The following is a 21269-nucleotide window of genomic DNA, read 5'->3' as shown; positions in this document are numbered from 1 at the left end:
ATAATAAAGAGTTACAATAATCCAGCCTAGAAGTAACAAATGCATGGACTAGTTTCTCTGCATCGTTTTGAGGCAAGATATGCCTGATTTTTGCAATGTTACGTAGATGGAAGTAGGCGGTCTTGAAATTGATTTTATGTGGGCGTTAAAGGATAAATCCTGATCAAATATACCACCAAGATTCCTTACAGTCTCACTGGAGGCCAAATTAATGCCATCCATAGTTAGTATATCTTTAGATAATTTATTTCGTAGATTCTTCGGGCCAAGTACAATAACTTCAGTTTTGGTCGTGTTTAACATCAAAAAGTTTAAGGTCATCCACGTTTTTAAGTCCTTAAGGCAGTCTTGAATTTTATTTAGATTTCATCAGGCTTGATTGATAAATATAGTTGAGTATCATCCGCATAACAATGAAAGTTTACAGAATGATTCCTTATAATATTGCCTAACGGAAGCATATATAATGTGAACAAAATAGGTCCGAGCACTGAGCCCTGTGGCACTCCATGGCTAACTTTGGTTTGCGTGGAAGATTCATCGTTGACACGTACAAACTGAGAGCGTTCAGATAGATAGGACCTAAACCAGCCTAAAGCAGTTCCCTGTATGCCAACTAAGTGCTCTAGTCTTTGCAATAGGATATCATGGTCGATAGTATCAAATGCAGCACTGAGATCGAGCAAGACAAGAATAGAGACACGTCCCTTGTCTGAGGCTATTAGAATGTCATTTGTGACTTTAACCAGAGCTGTCTCTGTGCTATGATGTGTTCTAAAGCCAGACTGAAAATCTTCAAATAAATCATTGTTTTTTAAGTAATCACACAACTGTTTTGCGACCGCTTTCTCAAGAATCTTTGAGAGGAACGGAAGATTAGAAATAGGTCTATAGTTGGCTAAAACCTCTGGATCGAGGTTGTGCTTTTTAATAAGCGGTTTTATCACTGCTACTTTGAATGATTGTGGAACATAGCCTGATAATAAAGACATATTCATAATATTTAATAAAGAAGTGCTAATTAATGGAAAAACTTCCTTCAACAGCTTAGTTGGAATTGGGTCTAACATGCACGTTGATGGTTTAGAAGAGAGAATCATTGAATGTAATTGTTCAAGGTTAATGGCTGAAAAGCATTCTAGTTTACTATCTAGTGTAATACTAGAACTTACGTTTCCGGGAGCTGTTGATAACACTATACTGGTCAAAGGCAAGAGGTCATTAATTTTGTTTCTAAGAGTAACCATTTTATCGTTAAAAAAGCACATAAAATCATTACTACTGAGTGCTATGGGAATAGAAGGCTCTCTGTCAGCCTGGCTACAGTGCTGAAAAAAAATCTTGCATTATTCTCATCTATTAATGTAGGCTGCTCTCGCTTTACGCAGTGCTTTCTTATATTCATTGAGAGTAATATGCCAAATTAAACGAGATTCTTCAAGTTTAGTGGAACGCCATATCCTTTCAAGTTGTCTCGACTTTTGCTTTATTTTGCGGGTTTCGGCATTATGCCATGGAGCTAATCTATGTTGTTTTATTTTCTTCTTTTTCAAAGGAGCAACAGAGTCTAATTTTATTCGCAGCGCATCTATAGCACTATCAACAACATGATCAATTTGGGGTGGTGTACATTTTGTATAAGTTTCCTCCCTTACATGCAGACATGCTATCGAGTTAAGTATTGGTTGAATCTCTTCCTTAAATGTGGCTATAGCACTAACAGATAGGTTTCTGCTGCAAGAGCTTTTGACTAATGCTTTGTAGTCTCGTAATAATACTTCAAAAGTTACTAAGAAATGGTCGGATAAAGCAGGATTATGCGGTTCGACTAATAGTTGCTCAATTTCAATACCATAAGTCAGAACAAGGTCGAGAGTGTGATTATAGCAGTGGGTTGGTTTATTTACACTCTGACAGAAACCAACAGAATCTAATATAGAGTTAAATGCAACAGTAAGGCTATTTTTATCATCGTCAACATGAATATTAAAGTCACCTACGATAATTACTTTGTCTGTTTTAAGAACCAAAGTTGATAAAAACTCAGAGAATTCTGATAAGAATTCTGAATAAGGACCTGGTGCACGATACACTGTAACAAATAAGATTGGCTGCAAAGTTTTCCAGGTCGGATGCGTAAGACTAAAAACGAGGCTTTCAAAAGAGGTATAATTACATTTTGGTTTAGTATTGATAAGTAAACTTGAGTCAAAGATTGCTGCAACTCCACCTCCTCGGCCCGTGCCTCGAGCAATATGAGTGTTGACATGGCTGGGTGGAGTGGCCTCATTTATGCTGACATATTCTTCATGTCTCAACCAAGTTTCAGTGAGACAGCATATATCAATATTATAATCGGATATTAAATCATTTACCAATATTGCTTTAGATGCTAGAGATCTTATGTTTAAGAGACCACATTTAATCTTCCTGTTTTGTTGCACTGTAGTAGTTGTTACATTTACTTTTATTAGGTTATTATGTATGACACCTCTATTAGGTTTTACCTTAAATTGTCCTTGGGCAGACACACACACCGCTAATATTGGGTATTTTATTGGGTTCGGGATTCCTATGGATGACTGCCTAGGAGAGAGCGCAGAGAAGCGTGTAAGACTGCGACTCTGCCTCCTGGTCTCAACTCCAGTTTGTCATGGATTAAGTCCACAAAGCCCTGAAATGTTTGCCCAAATGAGATCTGCACCTTCCAAAGTAGGATGAATGCCGTCTCTCTTAATCAGACCAGGTTCTCCCCAGAAGGCTGTCCAATTATTTACGAAGCCCACATTGTTTGCTGGGCACCACCAAGACAACCAGCGCTGAAATGATGACATGCGGCTATACATGTCATCATTGATCAGATTGGGGAGGGGACCAGAGAAGATTACGGTGTCCGACATTGTTTTAGCATAACTACACACCGACTCCACTTTAAGTTTGGTGCATTCTGATTGGCGTAAACGAACATCATTACCACCGACGTGAATAACAATCCTACCGTATTTATGTTTATTTTTAGCCAGCAGTTTAGCCGGATAATATCCACATGTACCCTACTTTTATCATTTTCGAATCAAAAATCTATTGATTAGATTAGATTTATGATAGACTTTTGAAACTACAAGAAGATAAGGAGGACTTTTACAAAAAAGTAATAGAGATTTGTGTCCAGAAGGATAGGCAAATGGACTTCATCTTCAAGTCAAGTCAATTTTATTGAAAATGGGATCTTACTTAGAGAGAACAATTCAATATTTAAATGATAAAAAAACACTTTTTTTTGGGTATCCTTCTGTTGAACTGTCTGTTTAAAAGTAATTGAAGCATCAGACAAAAAAAGCTTTTGAAAATAATATTATATTTTGATTTAATATATTTGTAAACCTGAAGAGTCAGTGCCAGTGCCTCACCAGCCATGAACCTCTCTGCAGAAGCTTATATATAGACATCTGAGTTGTTTGTGCCCCACCACTTTTGTACATATAGAAACGCCACTGTCAATACTATTACTGCATAACTAATATCTCACATCTGAAGGTTTAAAGAAAAGGCACCTTAAAATAAAGATTGGTCTTTCAATACATTAGCTGGTTGATTTTGTCTTTTCAATTGTTTATCTAAAATCAAGTAGCTATAACTGGTACTTATCGTTTGAAGATACAGTGTGGTTGTAATGCTGTTTGAAGGAGGCACACAGGTAAGAGCACTAACTAGCTAATGTATCTTAGCTTGAATGAAATGTATTTAACGTATAATGAAGTGACTGCAAATAAATGTATCACAAACTTTATAAAAACTTTTATTTCAGTGCACAAATACACAGAATACATTCAGGTCAATGTAGAACAATTAAGAAATACTTTAGTCCCCTCGGTCTTCCTCTCTTTGACGTTTCCTCATATCAGTAGAGGAAAAGTGTGTGTGTACAAGATAGATATTAATTTTACTCCACAATTTCCTACCGTATTATTAAATAAGTCTGCAATGCAACTGAAAGGTACACTAATAAAAGTAAAACGTTGTATCAACAAAAACAAATTTGAGTAATCAATCACACGAAATATTTTACATTGAAAGTCAATTTCTTCAGATCAATCTGTATATTTTAACTCAATTTATTTGAATGAAAAACAAGTTGTTCACACAACCAGCTTTGGCCTCTGAGGCAGCCATTACCTGATCTTAGACATGTTAATAAGTACCACAGTTAAAATGCAGTAATATGTGCCGCTTCCATACATCATACTCTTAGAAAAAAGACATGTCCTTATTATCCACTGCACACTTTTTAAAGCAACACTGACAACTTGCGCCTGTGAGACATGTCATCTCTGAAAATGATTAGACATGCATAACTTCTACAGTGAAAATCGGTCATACTGTAAGTGCAACTTCTGAATACAACACTTTTTTGCAAATGTTTTACAATGCATAATTATTATAAAACCTTGGTTTTATAAACCTTACCATGTAACAATGGTAACTGAGTGAGTGCAACAAAGTGTCTACTTACATTACATTACATTGCATTTAGCTGACGCTTTTATCCAAAGCGACTTACAATAAGTACATTCGACCAGGAAGACACAACCTTGAAGAAAACAGAATCATAAAGTACATCAGGTTTCATAGAGCCAAGCATTTCTAGTGCTACTCTGGGATGAACAGCTGGGTTCTCAGTCTATTCACTTGTGGGCTCATCTTTTTCCCCTCAAGCTTCATCAGGACTTTTTGCACAACTTCAAAAGTGGATTGCAGTTCTTTCGGATATCTTAAGTTCAGTGTGTATCAGGCTTGGAATTTCGTCATTTTAGGGGCAAGGCCATTTGGCCTTCCCGTTCACATTTTTTTTAAGGGCACAAAGGCCACATGACAGGGCACAAAGGCCACATGACAGGGCACAAAGGCCACATGGCAGGGCACAAAGGCTGTTTGGTTAAATTATGCTGGTCAATCAACATGACTGAAAAGTGTAGCACTAACGTCAACACCAGTCGTTTTACAAACGGCTGAATAGCAATAGTGTTTCTTAAACGTATACGTTAAGTTCAGCCATAAACCACACAAGTCAGTCAGGGGTAGACAGTAAGGGTAAAATGGTATTGTCACTGGCCCCACCATTGTAACCACTGGCCCGGAGCATTCGTCCACCAAAAAAGATCGACTAATAATGAAGGAAATTAACACATTTGTTGCAATAATGTATGCACTAACTACATTACTACTTGTACTACAACATTTTAATCATCAGTTCTTCCTCATTTTCCTCAATTGTTCATATTTGGTTTATTAAAATAATGATATTGTGGTCATTGTTAAAAAATGTCTGCTATTATTATGAGTATTATTATTTGTATAATGCGCTTTCTGCCTTCCTGTCATTAGGAGTTAGACATGTAATGGCTATATGTAATTGATTTGATTAGAGCCTTCATTATCCTAAACTAGTGGGACATTTCCCTCTAGCCAATACCTTTATATTGTCTACTCTTCACTTACTTGTCAGCATAGGTCGGCATTGATGTACAGAGCCGACAGAAGACCTTATACTGGCATCATATTGAGAGGTGCAGTGACGCGTCCTGAAACCAGGAAGTAAGTTGCTGGTTCCCTCGACAAAAAGCAATGGAATTTCTCCACAGGGTTTTGGAAAATAGCTGGAAATAAGGTCTGTGGAAAAAAACCTGTTTGATAAATGCACGTTTTGTTCAGCCGGATAATCTCCACATGTCTACCCTACTTTTATAATTTTCGAATCATAAATATAATCGATAGATTATGAAAGGGTTTTAGGACGCGGCACTGCAGCCAACTCCATGTCACTCCTTTAACTCCTCCGGTGACTTTCTTTTATTTGAAGATTGTTTTTTGACGGCGCTTGGCCCGTTACCGCTCGTATTAAAAACATTTTGGCGAATGGTTAGGTGGCGCGATAGTCTGTAGTGAAGAAGGAGCGCCCTCCCGCTCACGGGAGCCTGCTCGCGATGTGCTCCGCAGCAAACAGCAAACAGCTGTTTGCTTTCCCCCCCAACAATGACAACCGACTCACGAAACGCTATGTTGTAGCGTTGATAAACGAAACAATTTAACTAAATTGCTAGTCAAAATACCAATACCACAGGACATTTTTTTTTACTTTTGACAGGGGCACAAAGGCCACTTTGGCCGTGAATTGCATTTTTTTTAACAGGGCATCACGGCCAAAGTGCGGGGCAACGACGGCCATGGCCGTCATGGCCGTCGTGAAATTCCCACCCTGGTGTGTATATGAGCCCGAAGAGCATGGCAAAAGCTGTCGCAACCGAGGGCAAGCCGCTGAGGACCTCTGTTCCTTCGATGAGAAACTTGACGTCTTTGGGTCGATGAAGCTGATCCTCTTTTCCAATGACAAAGGTTGCCATTGTTGCCTGCTCCAGTTCTCCAGCCTCAGCGTCGTCCTGCAGATCATGCAAACAAAAGGGGAATGGATGAGGACCACAGAGTGTAGTTCAACAGGCCTGAGGCGCAAAAGTTTCCCCAAGTTTGCAGCTACCTTTTAAAAATACAAGATTATAGTGGATAGATGAAAAGGAAAGTTCTCAGTTCAGTCGGCCCAAGAGGAAAGCTCAGGAGGTCATCACAAATGACTAGCTTTCTAACCAAGCAGTTATTTGCATGCAGTACAAATATGTTATTTTTCTTTTATGAACAAACTGCTTGTGAGTGAGTGGGAGGTCTTACCTGGAATCACAACTCCTCCCCTGCTCCTGATGACCTGCAGCAGTTTGGTGGAGTGTTTGTCCAACTGCGCCAAGAACTTTGTCTCCAATGGAATTGTTGTTATGAATTCAGTTTTTACCTATAAAATATAAGCAGCATAGAAAACAAAAAACACTGAGGATTTATAATACACATATTTTTTTATAAAGAGCCAACGGTTGATTAAAAGTACTCCAAGTCAACTTGTATGAATGTACCATTTAAATTAATGAATCCACATATTTATTGAAAACCACTACCAAATAAAGACAAGTAATAGATGTAAAGCTTATATTGTTGATATATATTAAAAATAAAACGTCAACATATTTGCCTTGGCTGTCTATAGTTGTTAGTTAGTTGGGCCCTCATTTCTTCTCCACTACCGGCTTACAATCAAGGGTTTCATCAAAATAATTACCTCTTCCATGTGAAGAAGTGTAGGCCACCGCTCCAAGAGGCCTTCAATGCTTGGCCTCTGATGCACTAGTTCTTGTCTTCGGTATCCAAACGCCTTCGCCATCTTTTATTTTATTGATTGCCGGTTGTTTCTTTTCTGTTGTTCTGCCAAAAGGGAAATTGTCTCTTGCTCCATGCTTTCTGGAGTCTCACCAATCAGCAAGGATGCAAAATGGTTGGCCTCAGCTCACCCGGCTCTCTTTAAATTCTTCGCAGAGTAGGACTCTTCTTGAGACTTGGTCTTCAACGAGTTCACAGCAAGCTCTGCAGATGATTTGAGCTTGGTGGTCTAGATTGGTTCTTTGTGTACTCTGCATTTCCTCTCTGTAATTGACATTATGTGTCATAGGAGAAGACCGGGATTGGAAACACTTTAGGCCACTGCTGTGTTCTTAATGATTCAGAGGAAGAGCCGCTAAGTAGTACTGTGTCATCTGTAGATCAGATCCAGAGGAGGAGTCTTCACTGTACAGTCCACTTGTAGGGGTACTATTTAATGGTGTCTCAACTGGGTACAAGACCACAGTTGTAGAATCGGGGTCTAATTCGACAACTTTGATCACTGTTAAATCTTTAATCGCATGTGTAGATGTAAGATTAACAAATGTGTTCCCAAAATCAGTGTCTTTGTAAGGCTACAGCCTTATGTAACCTTATAATCCACATGAATTCTTGACCTCCTCAATGAGCTCTTCCATTGAGTTGGGAATCCCATTTCGAAGCTCCAGTCTGACGCTGTTGTGGTCATTCAAGATGATCAGCATTTGAACAGGTGGTCCAATATCAGCCATGGCGCTCTAAGAGAAAGAGAGAAATAGAGAGATGTGAAGAGGGAATTAATGAAATGCAGGTGGACACTCAATAAAATGTTTCTTTACAAATTGCATTGTGTTGTACTTTACAAAGTTCATATATATATATATATATATACTCATTCTGACCTTATACATGAATGTATCTTTTAAGAGTTATTAGCCGCATTCCCCCAACTGTATAGTCAGCCAATGGGTATTCTTCATCAGGAAGTTCTTCAGATGGCAAATCATCATTCAACTGATCAGTAGTACCCGTTTCAAATTAATCTAAAACATCATACCCATTTCCAGGCTTTAAATCATTAAGTGTAAGTGGGGTATGCTTCCTCCATTTGTGAGTATTGAAAGCTCTGTAATGATTTGTTTTGTATGAGCAACCAGAAAACATACAATTTACAAATTCATTCCCTCATGACATTTTTATTTATTTTTTTAAACTTACCACAAGCAATGACCATTCACAGGATCATCCACATGGGTAGAACAGTAGGAATAGATGGCTGCTTCCCTGAAGTTTAAAAGAGAAAACCTTTCATTAGTCTTTAATTAGCCATCAAAGTGTCTAAGCTACAAGAAGATCATTGACATATTCAAAATATATCAAACATTAAACTTAAATGTGTTACTCAAAGCCTATACTTTATTTTAGGACAGTGGTCAACATTTTGGTAATGTAAAAATATATAACACAATGTTAAACTAAAGTTACATTTACAACAGGGTCGGCGTCACGGGGGGTCATTCGCGGGCCATGCCCCCCCAACGCAGGGTGGGCAAGCCTTATTGCCACTTTGCCGTTTTTTGTTTTTTTAATCATATAAGTTAAAACGTTTCCGCTAAAAGTTTTTTGTGTGAAATACATCAGAAATAAAGAATACAAATATGAAACACAGCCTGAGGTGTGCTCACTGCTGCTCTTTGATTGGTGTGTTGCTTGACCAATGACCCCAGACCTTTGTTTTGTTATCATTACGTGGCTGTGTGTTTAGCATAGGTGTTTAGATGAAAGCCCGGTGGCGATCTGTCCATCTGTTATACTGATTATACAGTAAACGCCATCGAAAATAATATGATATACAGTACAGTACAAGTACATGGGTCTCTGTGTTTCATTCAAGCTCGGCTCTGTGTGTGTGTGGCACGAGCGCATTTTGTCAGTGCGCGAGCGGTAACGTGGAATGTTGTGGTTAGCATCTGGTTAGCTAGCTATGCTAACGGATATAAAGAGCTGTTTCTACACCAAGGTGGAGGAGAGTCCTCTCCTGTCAGACTGAGAGGATCTTACAACGTCAGCTCAGTGAGGTAAAGGACTCTCTCAGTGTTTAGATAGTTAACTGTAGGTTAAGTTATCTCAGTGAGTCTCAAACGGTTTGGTCACCATTTATGTAAACAAGTATTTGTGAGGAATACCTTTATATGATCATGATAGTTATTAAAAAAATAACAGAATAAATAAATAAGGGGTATGAAATACTATAGGACAGTAACACAAGAATACAGTTTAAAAGGGGAGTGATTTGTAAAATATCCATAAAGAAAAAGTAAATCTGTGTACAGTTCTGTTTCATATGGATGTTGAGAGATGTTTCCATAGATCTCATCATTTTGCGAGATGCTTTTAACTTCAACATTTAAAAAAAAAATCTTCCCCGGGGAGCATGCCCCCAGACCCCCCTAGAGGAGGTTAGGTCCTGTTATGGAAATCTAGGGCCCAACACAGCTGGAGAGTACAAGTCAAATGATCATAACAAATAAATGGTGAATCGAGAAAAGCTGTCTTTTGGTTATTTATTTGAAGCTTCAAATACACGATATAATGATTGAATAATGTCACAAGTCGCACAGAGTATAAGATAGTCTGCGCGAGAGTGCGCAGGACAATGAAAAAGCAGAGATTATATAAGGAAAGAGTGGGAATATTATAACTCCCCTGTTCACACGGGGAGATTGTTATGAGACACCCAGTGGCCTTGAGTAGATAGCATAACGGTTCTCAGAGCAGGGAAGTTCGTGATGTGTCTGACTGTGTATGAGTCTCCCAGTCTGCTGAAACAGCTGTGGCCTTGCAGAGACTGGGAAACTCATAAGAGAATATAATAGAATAATAATGGTAAAAGCACAACAAGAGGAAATAAGAAGCATTTGGTTTAAACATATGAAAGATATAATAAGGATAATAATAATGATGATAATAATAAAATGTTCCACTACAGTCCACCCCCCACCTAAAACATGTTCACATGGATAGGATACTAAATACATTTGCACACTTTTTATATGGTGGCCTATGTCCCAACCCAGTCTCACGGCATTTCGTGTTCACCAACACGATTTTTAACACGATTTTAAAAGCAATGTATTTCTACTGCCTGCAGCACGTCTTTTTCTCCGGTCGGGTCGTGGGAGACCGGAAGCTGTGTGGTTCATAAAAACATGTTCTTACTCAATATCAAGCCACAGTTATTGCTTTTATTTGAAATCGTATAATTTCTGACTTTTGTTGCCGTCTGTGAGGAAAATAAATGGGGCTCAGAGCCTCAGGATACTGAAATCTGTATTTTTAAATATTTTTTTCCTTCTAATTTGTTATTCTTTTCAAAATAACACACTGTTATTTACTCACCAATAACACACAATTATCCTTGCTTTTATTTATTGGTTTAATTCCATAATCTCGGGCTTTTTTGGCGTCTGTCAGGAACTGAATTTCAAAATAAAAATAACCGGAAACAGACGTAGGCATTTCGAGCGATTACCCAAGATCCTCAGCTATGGTTTTAAGCTCGCTTATTGGATGTGTTAGCCGCAATGCATGCTGGGATTTGGTGTTTATATGATATGAAATCCGGAAAACATTATAAAAGAATAAAATAATACTTAATGCGGAGTGTTCTTGCTTTTCTCTTTGAAAGTCATCACATAACGGCATTGTAATACACGGTTCGGCTGCATTACATATTACAGATCTGCCGTAGTTCTTTATTTAGAGAGCCCTGATGAGAAGACCTTTAGAAAAACTGAAGAAATGCCGCTGAAACTGAATACTTGACGTGGATCATAAATATATCAACAATTAAACAACATCTTCAATTTCTCTTCACACAATACGTCTCCTTGCAGTATCAACACTAATTCGGCTGACTTTTACATTTGATCTAATTCATAGATAGGTTATATTTACACCATAACGGTGCACAGCTGATAGAAAAGGACTGTAGTTTTTAAAGATATTACTGATTTTCTTTGAATGTAAGAATGTAAATACTGAGTCTGAAATAGTATAGCAATATGCTGTAAAATTATGTGAAAGCATGAATAAAACATGTCCTACACTAATAATACAAAGTTATTATGGCTGTGTGTACCTTGTGTGCACCGCCTAGTGGTTAAAGTACGTTATTGAATTATTGTTTTTATGTGTTATAATATAACACATAAAAACAATAATGTACTCTTAATATTTTTTTCATCAAATATTATTTGAATATTTGAATACAAATAAGAAGAGTACATACTTTCATAGGGGGAAAGTAGAAGGTCTGTGATAGAAATATAGAATATAAAAAATCAAGAAGATACTATAAGTGATCTCTACAATAAAACAGTTTAGTGCAGGATGTGCCGGTGTGTCCTTGGGCAAGACACTTCACCTGAACTTGCTCCTGTGGGTATTGTCCACAGTATCTGACCATTGCATGTATGATATATGTGTAATGTGTGTATATGTAAAAGCGCTTTGAGTCATTGAAAAAGCGCTATAATAAATGTAAGGAATTATTATTATTATGTACAAAGATATTAATAGGAGGATGTGCAAAACAGACAAACTAATTAACCTTTATTTAAACATTAAATAACAGATTAAGGTCTTCTTTTAAATAAGAAAAAACACTTTGGGGGTATCTAGTATCTACAGATAAATATTAAGCCTGACAAAGTACTTAACGTCTAATATATTGCTTTCCTGCAATGTTAACTATGTTGAAGCACTTATTTGAACTGATATTATACATATGAATTATACTCTTATGTATGTAGATAGAATAAGAAATGTGCAGAATATGACAGTTTAATGGTGGAGGTACACACATATTGATAGATGTCTTGTAATGCACTGTTGAGGAACCTGTGACCCAAGTTTTTCATTCATTGCATAACTACACCGTAGTTGTGTATGATATGTCAATAAACCTTTAAAATCTTGAAAGGGATGTGCAAAATAGCCATAATATACAGTCTTTAATGAACTATTAGTAGAGAATAACGAGTAATGAATATACTTTATTACTTGTTTCCATTCATGTCAATTGCAGATACATGTTTAGTCTTCTCAAGCACCAACTATCAAATATCTCTCCTGATTGTTGGCACTTGACAATCACCTTACCTGAATTTTACTCAGGTGTAACTAAAGTCTGATTTAAGGGTTGTTTATATTTCACATCATTAATCAGAATCTGCAAAGTAACTCAAATAAATGTAGTGGAGTAACCTCTGAGTTAACCTCTGAATTGTAGTGGAGTAGAATTACAAAGTAGCAATGAGCTGTCATGTGGGTATATATTAATGCTATATATTAATGCTGCGCATTATGGACACAAGCGATTTTCACCCATTTATTAATTATATGTTTTACATTTGATAACACCAATGTGTTTAATACTGGCAACTTCTAACTGTGGGAAAAACGAAAACGTTCAGTAGAGACGTCCCATAGAACATTTTGCGAAACACAATAGCCAGCATGTGTAGTTCTGGGGGGGCGTTCGATTCCAGTTTTGGATAGTCTGGCGTGGTTTCGTTCCATTTCACACAGCTGTTTGACGCTATGCGTAACCTAGGGGCCGTAAGAGGAGCTACCGTTGGCCGGTCCGCACTGGCTAACATGGGCTTTACTGTAGCTGAGTTACTTTCTAAGATGCGGAGCCGGGCTTCTATGGCTATGATTCCCGCCTCCAACCTAACAACTATACTACATTTAACACATGTATCGGTACCAGTAAAGGAGGTAGGGAAGTAACCAAACATGAGACAGGAAGAGCAGGAACACCCGAGGGTGGGGAAAGAGCCATGGCTAGCTATCAAGCTAAAGTAGCTACCGTTAGCAAACCCGAAAAGAGTGTAGGCAACTGTGGAGTTACAGTCGCTAAGAGAAGGAGAGTTGTGAGTGCTTAAGCTGTAGTAACGTATGATTACAACGTCAGGCAGTTGCCGTGATCAAGAGTTTTAAAACGATCGATTTAAGTTAAGATAATATAAGCTATCAGCAACAGAACAGGCACACGGGATACCCGGAGATGACAACAACAACAACAACAACAACAACAACAACAACAACAACAACAACCGGAAGTTACAACATGCTTACTGCAATAGTGGTCCGTGTAGAAACAGTTCAGGGGCCTGTAGAAAAATGACATTTCATTGTGAGGTTTTTTTATGCTATAGTAGAGCATAGCGAATTGAAATGAACCTTAACAATGCATACAGTAACCTAACTAGCAAACTAACTATCTAACGTAGCGTACAAGGATGACCTTATTTTACCAACCTCGCACAGAAACCTTTTGGTATACAGTAGCATCCCACTTAATGTTTTATACTTCTCTATTACGTCAGGGTTGCCAACTTTGGGTACCTGCCTGGAGTGTCAATTACACATATGCGCACGGAATTACTGCTATAGTGTCAGCAGCGGGACCTTAGGATACAAATATACAAATACACAATATTGGACACAGACTATAAAGGGCACAAAGTTTCATTCAGTAATGAAAGTTAATCGCAATCATTTCCGGGAAAATGTGTCCAATAAAATTAATTATCGTGAGAGGTATCATGACACACACACACACACACACACACACACACACACACACACACACACACACACACACACACACACACACACACACACACACACACACACACACACACACACACACACACACACACACACACACACACACACACACACACACACACACACACACACACACACACACACACACACACACACTTACTCCAAACTGCCAAATATATTAATTAACACCCTCACTCTCATATACTCTCAAGGCTAAATAAAAAGGGAAACGTTTTATTGTGAAACTTTTAAGCGGAAGTCCTGTTTCTTTTTGTGGCTAGCTTGTTGATGGCACTAAAATCTGTTGGTGATGCTGTCAGTCCATAAGGTTAGCACTTCAGTACAGTGCCTGCTTAAAGAATAACGATATATGGCAGCGCTAGGACAGTGCTGTTACACACGAGAGGAAGTATCCAGCGAATGCATGCTCACAATTTTCCGGAATATTGACTCCAAATACATGGAGTTATTTGAGAGCCATGCGTTTTCTTCCACAGTTGGCAGGCAGGTATTCTCCCACAGCCAGCCTCGCACCGGGGAAGCATCTGATTCGGCACCGCCGCTGGATGGTGATTTAGCATGAATGCTAACTAACTAATGAACATCACGCTGTTTACGAATCCGTAGAGGCAGCGTTAACATGCAGCGCGAGAGGATTTGATACATTTCATCCATTGTCGTTATTCGCTTCATGGGGGGCACATGCATGCCCGTCCAGAAGTCAGAACCTCCAGACAGAAACTATGATGTGACGTCAGCCGGCATTTATTTTTACCAAAGCAACCGTGAGACGAGGGATTATTTTTAAACATTCATTTGAGTGTGAAGGACACTTTTTTCTTTTGTCTTGTGGGCAGGTAAAGGAGACTCCATGTATGCACTGTCAGGCCGGATAATGTTGATACAGTAAGAAACCAAGAAGACCATGAACTGAAGGCTGAACAGGAAGCCTCTGTGAGAGTCTAGTGTACAGGGAGGTAGCCATGCCTATTAGAAAGAAAGGTGAGTTGCTGTGCCACAGGTAATGAGCTGTAGCCTATCGAGCTTCCACCAGACCATGTTCTACATATGAACATTGGAGATGTCACCTCATCAATATTCGCTTTTGTTAGTCCCTTTCCTGTTGTAACACGACAATGCTGCCTGCACAAATACAACGCTTTGTCGTCTGCTGTGGAAGAGCTTGCCTGCATAGAGGTGTTCTGCCATAACACTACACGTTGGACCTCTTCTGCAGCCAGGCTCCAGTCTAGTGGAGGGCATAAGGCACACGAGTCGAGGCAGTTCCAGCAGCACCTGCAGGCCCATGCTTTTGAAAGTGGCAAATGGACTGCATGCATAGAACTCTTTTCCAGTGTACGCAACCCCTTAAAGCGCTTTCAGAACGCAAGGCAGCCTTCACCCGTTCACACGGGTCAGAGGCAGGGGCTGCCCACAAGGTGCTGCTGCTCAGAGACACACTCACACACCGTGTGGCCAGTGGGAGGTACTTGAGTCTATGCATTGACATGTTGACAGCAGGGGATCCAATCACCGGCCTTCTGCCTGGAGGAGGACCACTCCACCTCACATTCACACCCTCAATATCTGATGCCACACATCGTGCTGGCCTTTAGGGGTAGCTGATGTGTTGTTTATATACAATTTCAATGTTTATTTGAGTGTAAATGTATATTTGTAGAGTGAAAAAACAAAGCAAAGCGTGTGTTGCGTGCCCTCTGTGTTGCAGACGCAGCGCGGGCCCTCGGGCTGTTGGAGGAGTACTGCACTAAGCTGAGGAGGCCGGAGGAGCAGCAGCTCAAAGGGGCCATCCAGAGAGTCATGGGGATCCTCCAAAGCAACCTGTTTGGAGCTCTTCTTGGTGAGTCTTTAAAGCACCGAGCTGCTGTCTTTCATGTTGTAGGGTTTGCCAGAAGTCAAAAGTCATTTTCTTCATAGTATTGAACTTCAACACACCTGGTTCTGCACTAGCCTACTATGTCTTAATTAGCATTTAATAATGGCTTCATTTTGAACCTGTGATAAACCAGAAACATGGATATCATAAGCAGCTGTTCATCGGGACGGGCTGTCGGGGCTCAGCCGACACGTAGGCCAACGCTCCGGCATCATCCGCCTCGCTCGTCTTAAACTGTTGATATTAGGGATGCACCATATTGGTTTTTTGAAACCGATACCGATAACTTCCTGCTTCTCAAGACCGATACCGATAATAAAAAAAATGTACGCCACTAATTATTTTAACGCGATTAACGCATGTGTATTTGTTGTCCTCGGCCGCCCCGTAGTTTCAGAGCGCATCGAGTTTAAAATACCATTGATAAGCTGATGCTGACAGCCCCGCTCCTGCCGCCCGCTTGAGGCAGACCACACTTCCACGCTCACCGGCAGGCACCGACTGGCCATCTGGAGGACCGGGGGGGGGGGGGGGGGGGGTGGGGGGTGTGTGTGTGTGTGGCCCGAGCGAGAGACCTTACGTGCATTGTTGTTGTTAGCACCGGTACATTAATGGGAAACCCTACATGTTGAGCACCCTCTATGAAACGTCAAGCTACCCCACAGCACCCCCAAAAGACAATCCCGGGCCGCGGAACATGACGGTTTTGTGTGCCCTCCCATGAAAATCATATGCCCTCTCTGTAGATTTGTTCTGGCGCCGGGTCTGCCCCTGATCCGAACACCAACGCACTAGCCCACTGCGCCACAGCCTCCTGAAGCCAAAAGCTATTCCAGACTATGTGATAATCTTACTGACACCTCAGCACCTTCTCAGCTCCCAGTTTGCACCTCCTCGACTCCTTGCCTTGCTCCTTAGTCCCGCCCATGGGAGATGCGAGCAGTGGAGACGACGCATCATGAATATCAAGAAATGTTCTTGAAGTGGTCACTTGGAATTGGTGTCAACTAAATATGACGGTAGGCAGCGCTGCACAGCTGTCCATAGTTTTGTTATACAACGACTGTCAAAGGTTATGGGGACAATCTTTCTCACAGAATGGATTGAATGTAATGGCCTCAGAAATGATAAATAACAACAACATTAGCCTATGGCCCAGAATCAAACAATACATGTATTTATGTAATAGATTTTAATGTACATTTACGAACAGCAGATCAGAGACAACATATCTTTTTAATTGCTGTACCTTTTGTCTGGATTTCTACAATGACCGTGAATGCCAGTAAACAGAATGCACTGCACATGCCCATCTCCTCTGCTTCTGTTGAAACAGGTTCTGGCAATAATTACACAACCCAAAAGTAACAAAGGCCTGAATGTAAACCTCTTCGTAATTAAACTTGATTTGTTATCACACTTTTTCTTAGATTCCTTGCATGTTCCTTTATTCAAAAATCAGGTTAATAATCAAAAATACATATTTAGCAAATAATAGATATTAACTGTGTGGACAAACTCTTATTAGAAGACGTTTCGTTGAATGTGTGGATTACATTTGATAATCTTCCCCTCGTTTGAATGCTTACATAATACCCTGCAACAGCTGCTCTCCAGGAACACGCTCATATCTCTCTTTTCAGAATGTTGTGCATAAAGAAATGTTCCAGAGAAAAACATGACTTTTCACGAATGACCAACATTAAGTTCACCGCTTGGTCATTTACTCATAACTTCTCCAGATGAAGATTCAGTACGTTTTTTTTATGGCCTATTTTTTCTTGATCATTGCGAGGCTTTGTGGTCATTATTTAAGTACACCTTTTTTTAATTCATTACTCATCCCTTAAAGGTGGGGTAGGTAGTTTTGGAGAAACCAGCTCGAGTGCGCTAGGATTTGAAAATATACAGCCGGAAAAAATGTGCCACTTCCTCACAGAGCCCCTCCTCCTACACACAGGAACGCGCACACGGCCAATGAGGGCAGAGATAAGTGTGTGCACAGATGGAAGGCTGACAGGCAGGTAGGCCATCCAGTTACTTTAGCCGGCTCAGATGATTGGTTGTGCTTTCTACAGAACCACGGCTTCCACAGATACATATTTTATGTATTTGTTGTCAAAGCACTTCAGATATTCATTGCTATCGGATGTTAAGAGCATTCCATGGAATAAAACAAGTGTATCTCGAGCCGGTTTCTCAAACTGACCGACCCACCTTTAAGTATCTTGTAAAATCCTTTGACAGGGATGATGACAAACAATTGGTCTCTGCAATCAAACAGAGTTCCAACTGCAATGGAATACATGCCTCCATAAATAGATGTAATCATCTTACAAAGCATTAGGTGCCGTCTAATCCGGCAGCTAAAGCCCCTCCCGCAGAGTGGATCCCTGGGGGCATTAACCCTCTCACCATGCCCACTCCTCAATCACTCTGCCACGCTGAAGGCTTTACTGCTGTGCCTTCAGTGCCAGCGTGTACTTCCTTTGCTTTAAAGGTCTCTCAAGTTGCCAAGGTCACCCCATGAGGATGTGGTTGATGTCTCCTTCACACGATCAGTATTCATTTGGTGAAATCCAAAATGAATACCTTGATCAGCTTCTTAAAGCTGAATGTCCACATGTCTGTCATCACTTTGGTGTGAGCACGCCTGCTTCCTGCAGAGCCTCGTGTCACGGTGCAATTATATTTCAGTAGTTTTTTGTGTGTAAATATAATGTAACTGATTGTGTTCAAATGGCTTTGAATACTCTCATATTGATCGCAGGCCTCTGAAGTGAATTCAATTAAATAACAAATGAACCTCATCTTAACTTATTGGTTAATGATCATCAGACATGTTAACATGCTATCTTAGTGAAACTAAGACCTGATAAACATCCTACTTGCTTATTATATCTATTATCTGCTTTGAATCTTTCTTCCGTTGGCTTAATCGTTGATTGGGTCAAGACATTTGAAATGAAAGGATTTCTATGAAGTGTAAACACTGACTGACTTCACTAAAAGATATGAACACATATAAACAAGCAGCTTAGTCACAATGTGCTTGAGAATTGCCAAACAGTGACATTAAAATACATTTGAGTTGACTGTTGCGATAGACTTGGCATTCTTGGTAACATAATGGATAACATGTGATGTTGCAGCTGTAAAGTCACTAACTTATTGACTTACTTATATAACAGGAGCATCCTTAGTTGTTAGAGAAAGTGTTCTGTATGTTCTTTTTAACTAGCTGCTAATAGGCCGTGCATGTTGATACTAAGTAAACAATCTGTTGACCTGCAGATCACTGTAGTGTGCAGCCTGACGGACTTTAGTAGCATTCCCAATCCATTTTAGGATATTAGATGATCCATGGCAGCCATGCCTTTGTTCATTCTGTGGCGTGTGTCCTTCTAAAGCTTGGTGTTGTAGTGGTGGCCTCTGCAGGACAGCTCATGTTGCCTTTCAAAGGTACTGAACATGTTGGTGGCATTCTGCCGTTAGCTGTTTGTTGGTGATGACGAGACTTTGTGGAACTGACCAGAAGGGACTGCCTGACCTGGAAACGGAACATCTCAATTCTATCAGTCGACCTGGAACACGCTCCAATGGAATCTGCTCACCTGAGGGAATTGGGAGCTCAGGTGGGATTGATAGGGTCCTGATCTCATAATAGCTGTCTGACGATATGCCAAAGAAAGATTTTTAATAAGCTCTATAATGTTTAGATGAACAAGGCTGGTGGGTCCTTTAAATAGGAAGTGTCTCTCTGCCTTGCTTCCTTAGAGGGTTCCTTTCCTGGGAGGCTTCATTTTCTTTAATCTACTCAGTGTTAATTGAATCTTACCCAGATAGACTGCAAACAATTATCTTCAGTACTGATGGCCTACTTGTGTGTAGTCCTTTTGGATGTGATGCTTTCTGCACTGAATCATGGCATTTAATGAGTTTGTTGGAATGTGTATATTTACATTTTTATTTTTCAACATATTTCAAAAGCTTTTGTATCTTTTTCACCTTTGGTTTGGCCTATAGTTTGCTCCAACACCTAACAACCTTGTTGTAGTTTTCAGTTGGCTTTTGTTTGGTGTCAGCTAGGGGTTTCACCGACTAGTCGACTACCTTTACCACTAGTCGTGAACAAAATGGAGGTAAACGAGGTGCTGCAAAATGCTCCAAAAAACGTCCGACATTCTTATGTATGGCAGTACTTCAATGAAGATGTAACCAACTCCACAGTGAAGTGTCAGTTGTGTACAGCTGTACTGAAGTATAACACAAATACATCTGCTATGTGCAACACCCGCTGCCGACAGCTAGCACTAGCAGTAATGCTAGCATCAATCAATCAATCAATCAATCAATCAATCAATCAATCAATCAATCAATCAATGTTTATTTATATAGCCCAATATCACAAATGTTACATTTGTCTCAGTGGACTTCACAGTGTGTTCAGAATATCAGTATGACAATACGACACCCTCTGTCCTTAGACCCTCACATCGTACAAGGAAACACTTCCAGAGAAAACCCACAGTTTTACACCAGTGAGCAACGGACCGCCGTCAGCGCTGGACAGAGGCAGACGAGCATTATTGATTTTTCCAAGCGCCCCGTTACGGACAAAAGAAGACAGCAGATAACAGACTTGCTTATCAACTTTGTCGTCAAGGATGTTCGACCACTTTCTGCCCTTTCCGGAGAAGGCTTCAGGGACATCATGAAGTTTTTCGAGCCAGGCTATAAGATCCCGTCACATGCTACACTTTGGAGCAACATCATGCTTCAGTACAACACTGAAAGCGAGGATTGCCAATGAGATGAAAGATAAAAGTGTCTCACTAACCACTGATCTGTGGACATCTTGCACCATGGATCCATACATCACCATAACGGCCCACTACATCACAGACACCTGGGAGTTAAAAGCCAGAGTGCTGCGAACCACTATCATGCCAGAGAGACACACCGCTGTGCATATAGCCCAGAGGCTCAAAGAAACAATTGAGGAGTAGGGGTGCAACAACTAATCGACTTAATCGATTAAAATCGATTACCAAATTAGTTGCCAACTAATTCAGTCGTCGATTCGTGTTTTACGCCCCGTTAAGCTCTAACTTTATTGGTCTTTGTATCGGTACTGGAGACATTTAAAAAATATATGTCATGTATTATTGCTACAAAGACATTATATCGCAGTCTTAGTGTCGCCTCTAATATGCAAAAAGACAAACAAATGCGTCTATGATGTATTTTCGATCTTTCTCTCCCCCGCCTGCTTGCGTGGGGGCGGGGCAGTTTACACACGGGCAGCTGCAACATGCAGCAACACACACACGTGGGAGATGGCGGAGAGAACGCGCTCCGAGGTGGTTAAACTTTACCCGTCTCGATGTGGAGAATGCTCGTTACCAAAAGTGGAATAAGAGTTTAGCATGTAAGGGCGGTAACACGAGCAATTTGTCTAAACATTTAGCGAAAGTGCTCCACATCCAGACGGAGG

The 21269-nt window shown here is 40.1% G+C and overlaps 1 protein-coding gene across 3 annotated transcripts in view; it reads left to right on the top strand.

Moving 5' to 3' along the window:
• Positions 1–14171: 14171 nt before the first annotated feature.
• Positions 14172–21269, top strand: part of dlg2 (discs, large homolog 2 (Drosophila)) — a 407394-nt gene continuing 400296 nt past the window's right edge. Inside the window, exons 1-3 of one of the 3 annotated variants that reach the window (XM_034098934.2) lie at positions 14172–14203; positions 14733–14877; positions 15605–15736. In XM_034098934.2, the coding sequence (XP_033954825.1) occupies positions 14859–14877; positions 15605–15736 (151 nt within the window). In that variant the 5' untranslated portion in view covers positions 14172–14203; positions 14733–14858. Of the gene's footprint in view, positions 14878–15604; positions 15737–21269 lie in introns of all 3 variants that reach the window. The other 2 variants (XM_034098932.1, XM_034098935.1) reach the window with 2 other exon arrangements.

This window comes from Pseudochaenichthys georgianus, chromosome 14 (assembly GCF_902827115.2).
Source record: "Pseudochaenichthys georgianus chromosome 14, fPseGeo1.2, whole genome shotgun sequence".
NCBI classification, from domain to species: Eukaryota; Metazoa; Chordata; class Actinopteri; order Perciformes; family Channichthyidae; genus Pseudochaenichthys; species Pseudochaenichthys georgianus.
This window is presented reverse-complemented; position numbering and strand designations above follow the sequence as displayed.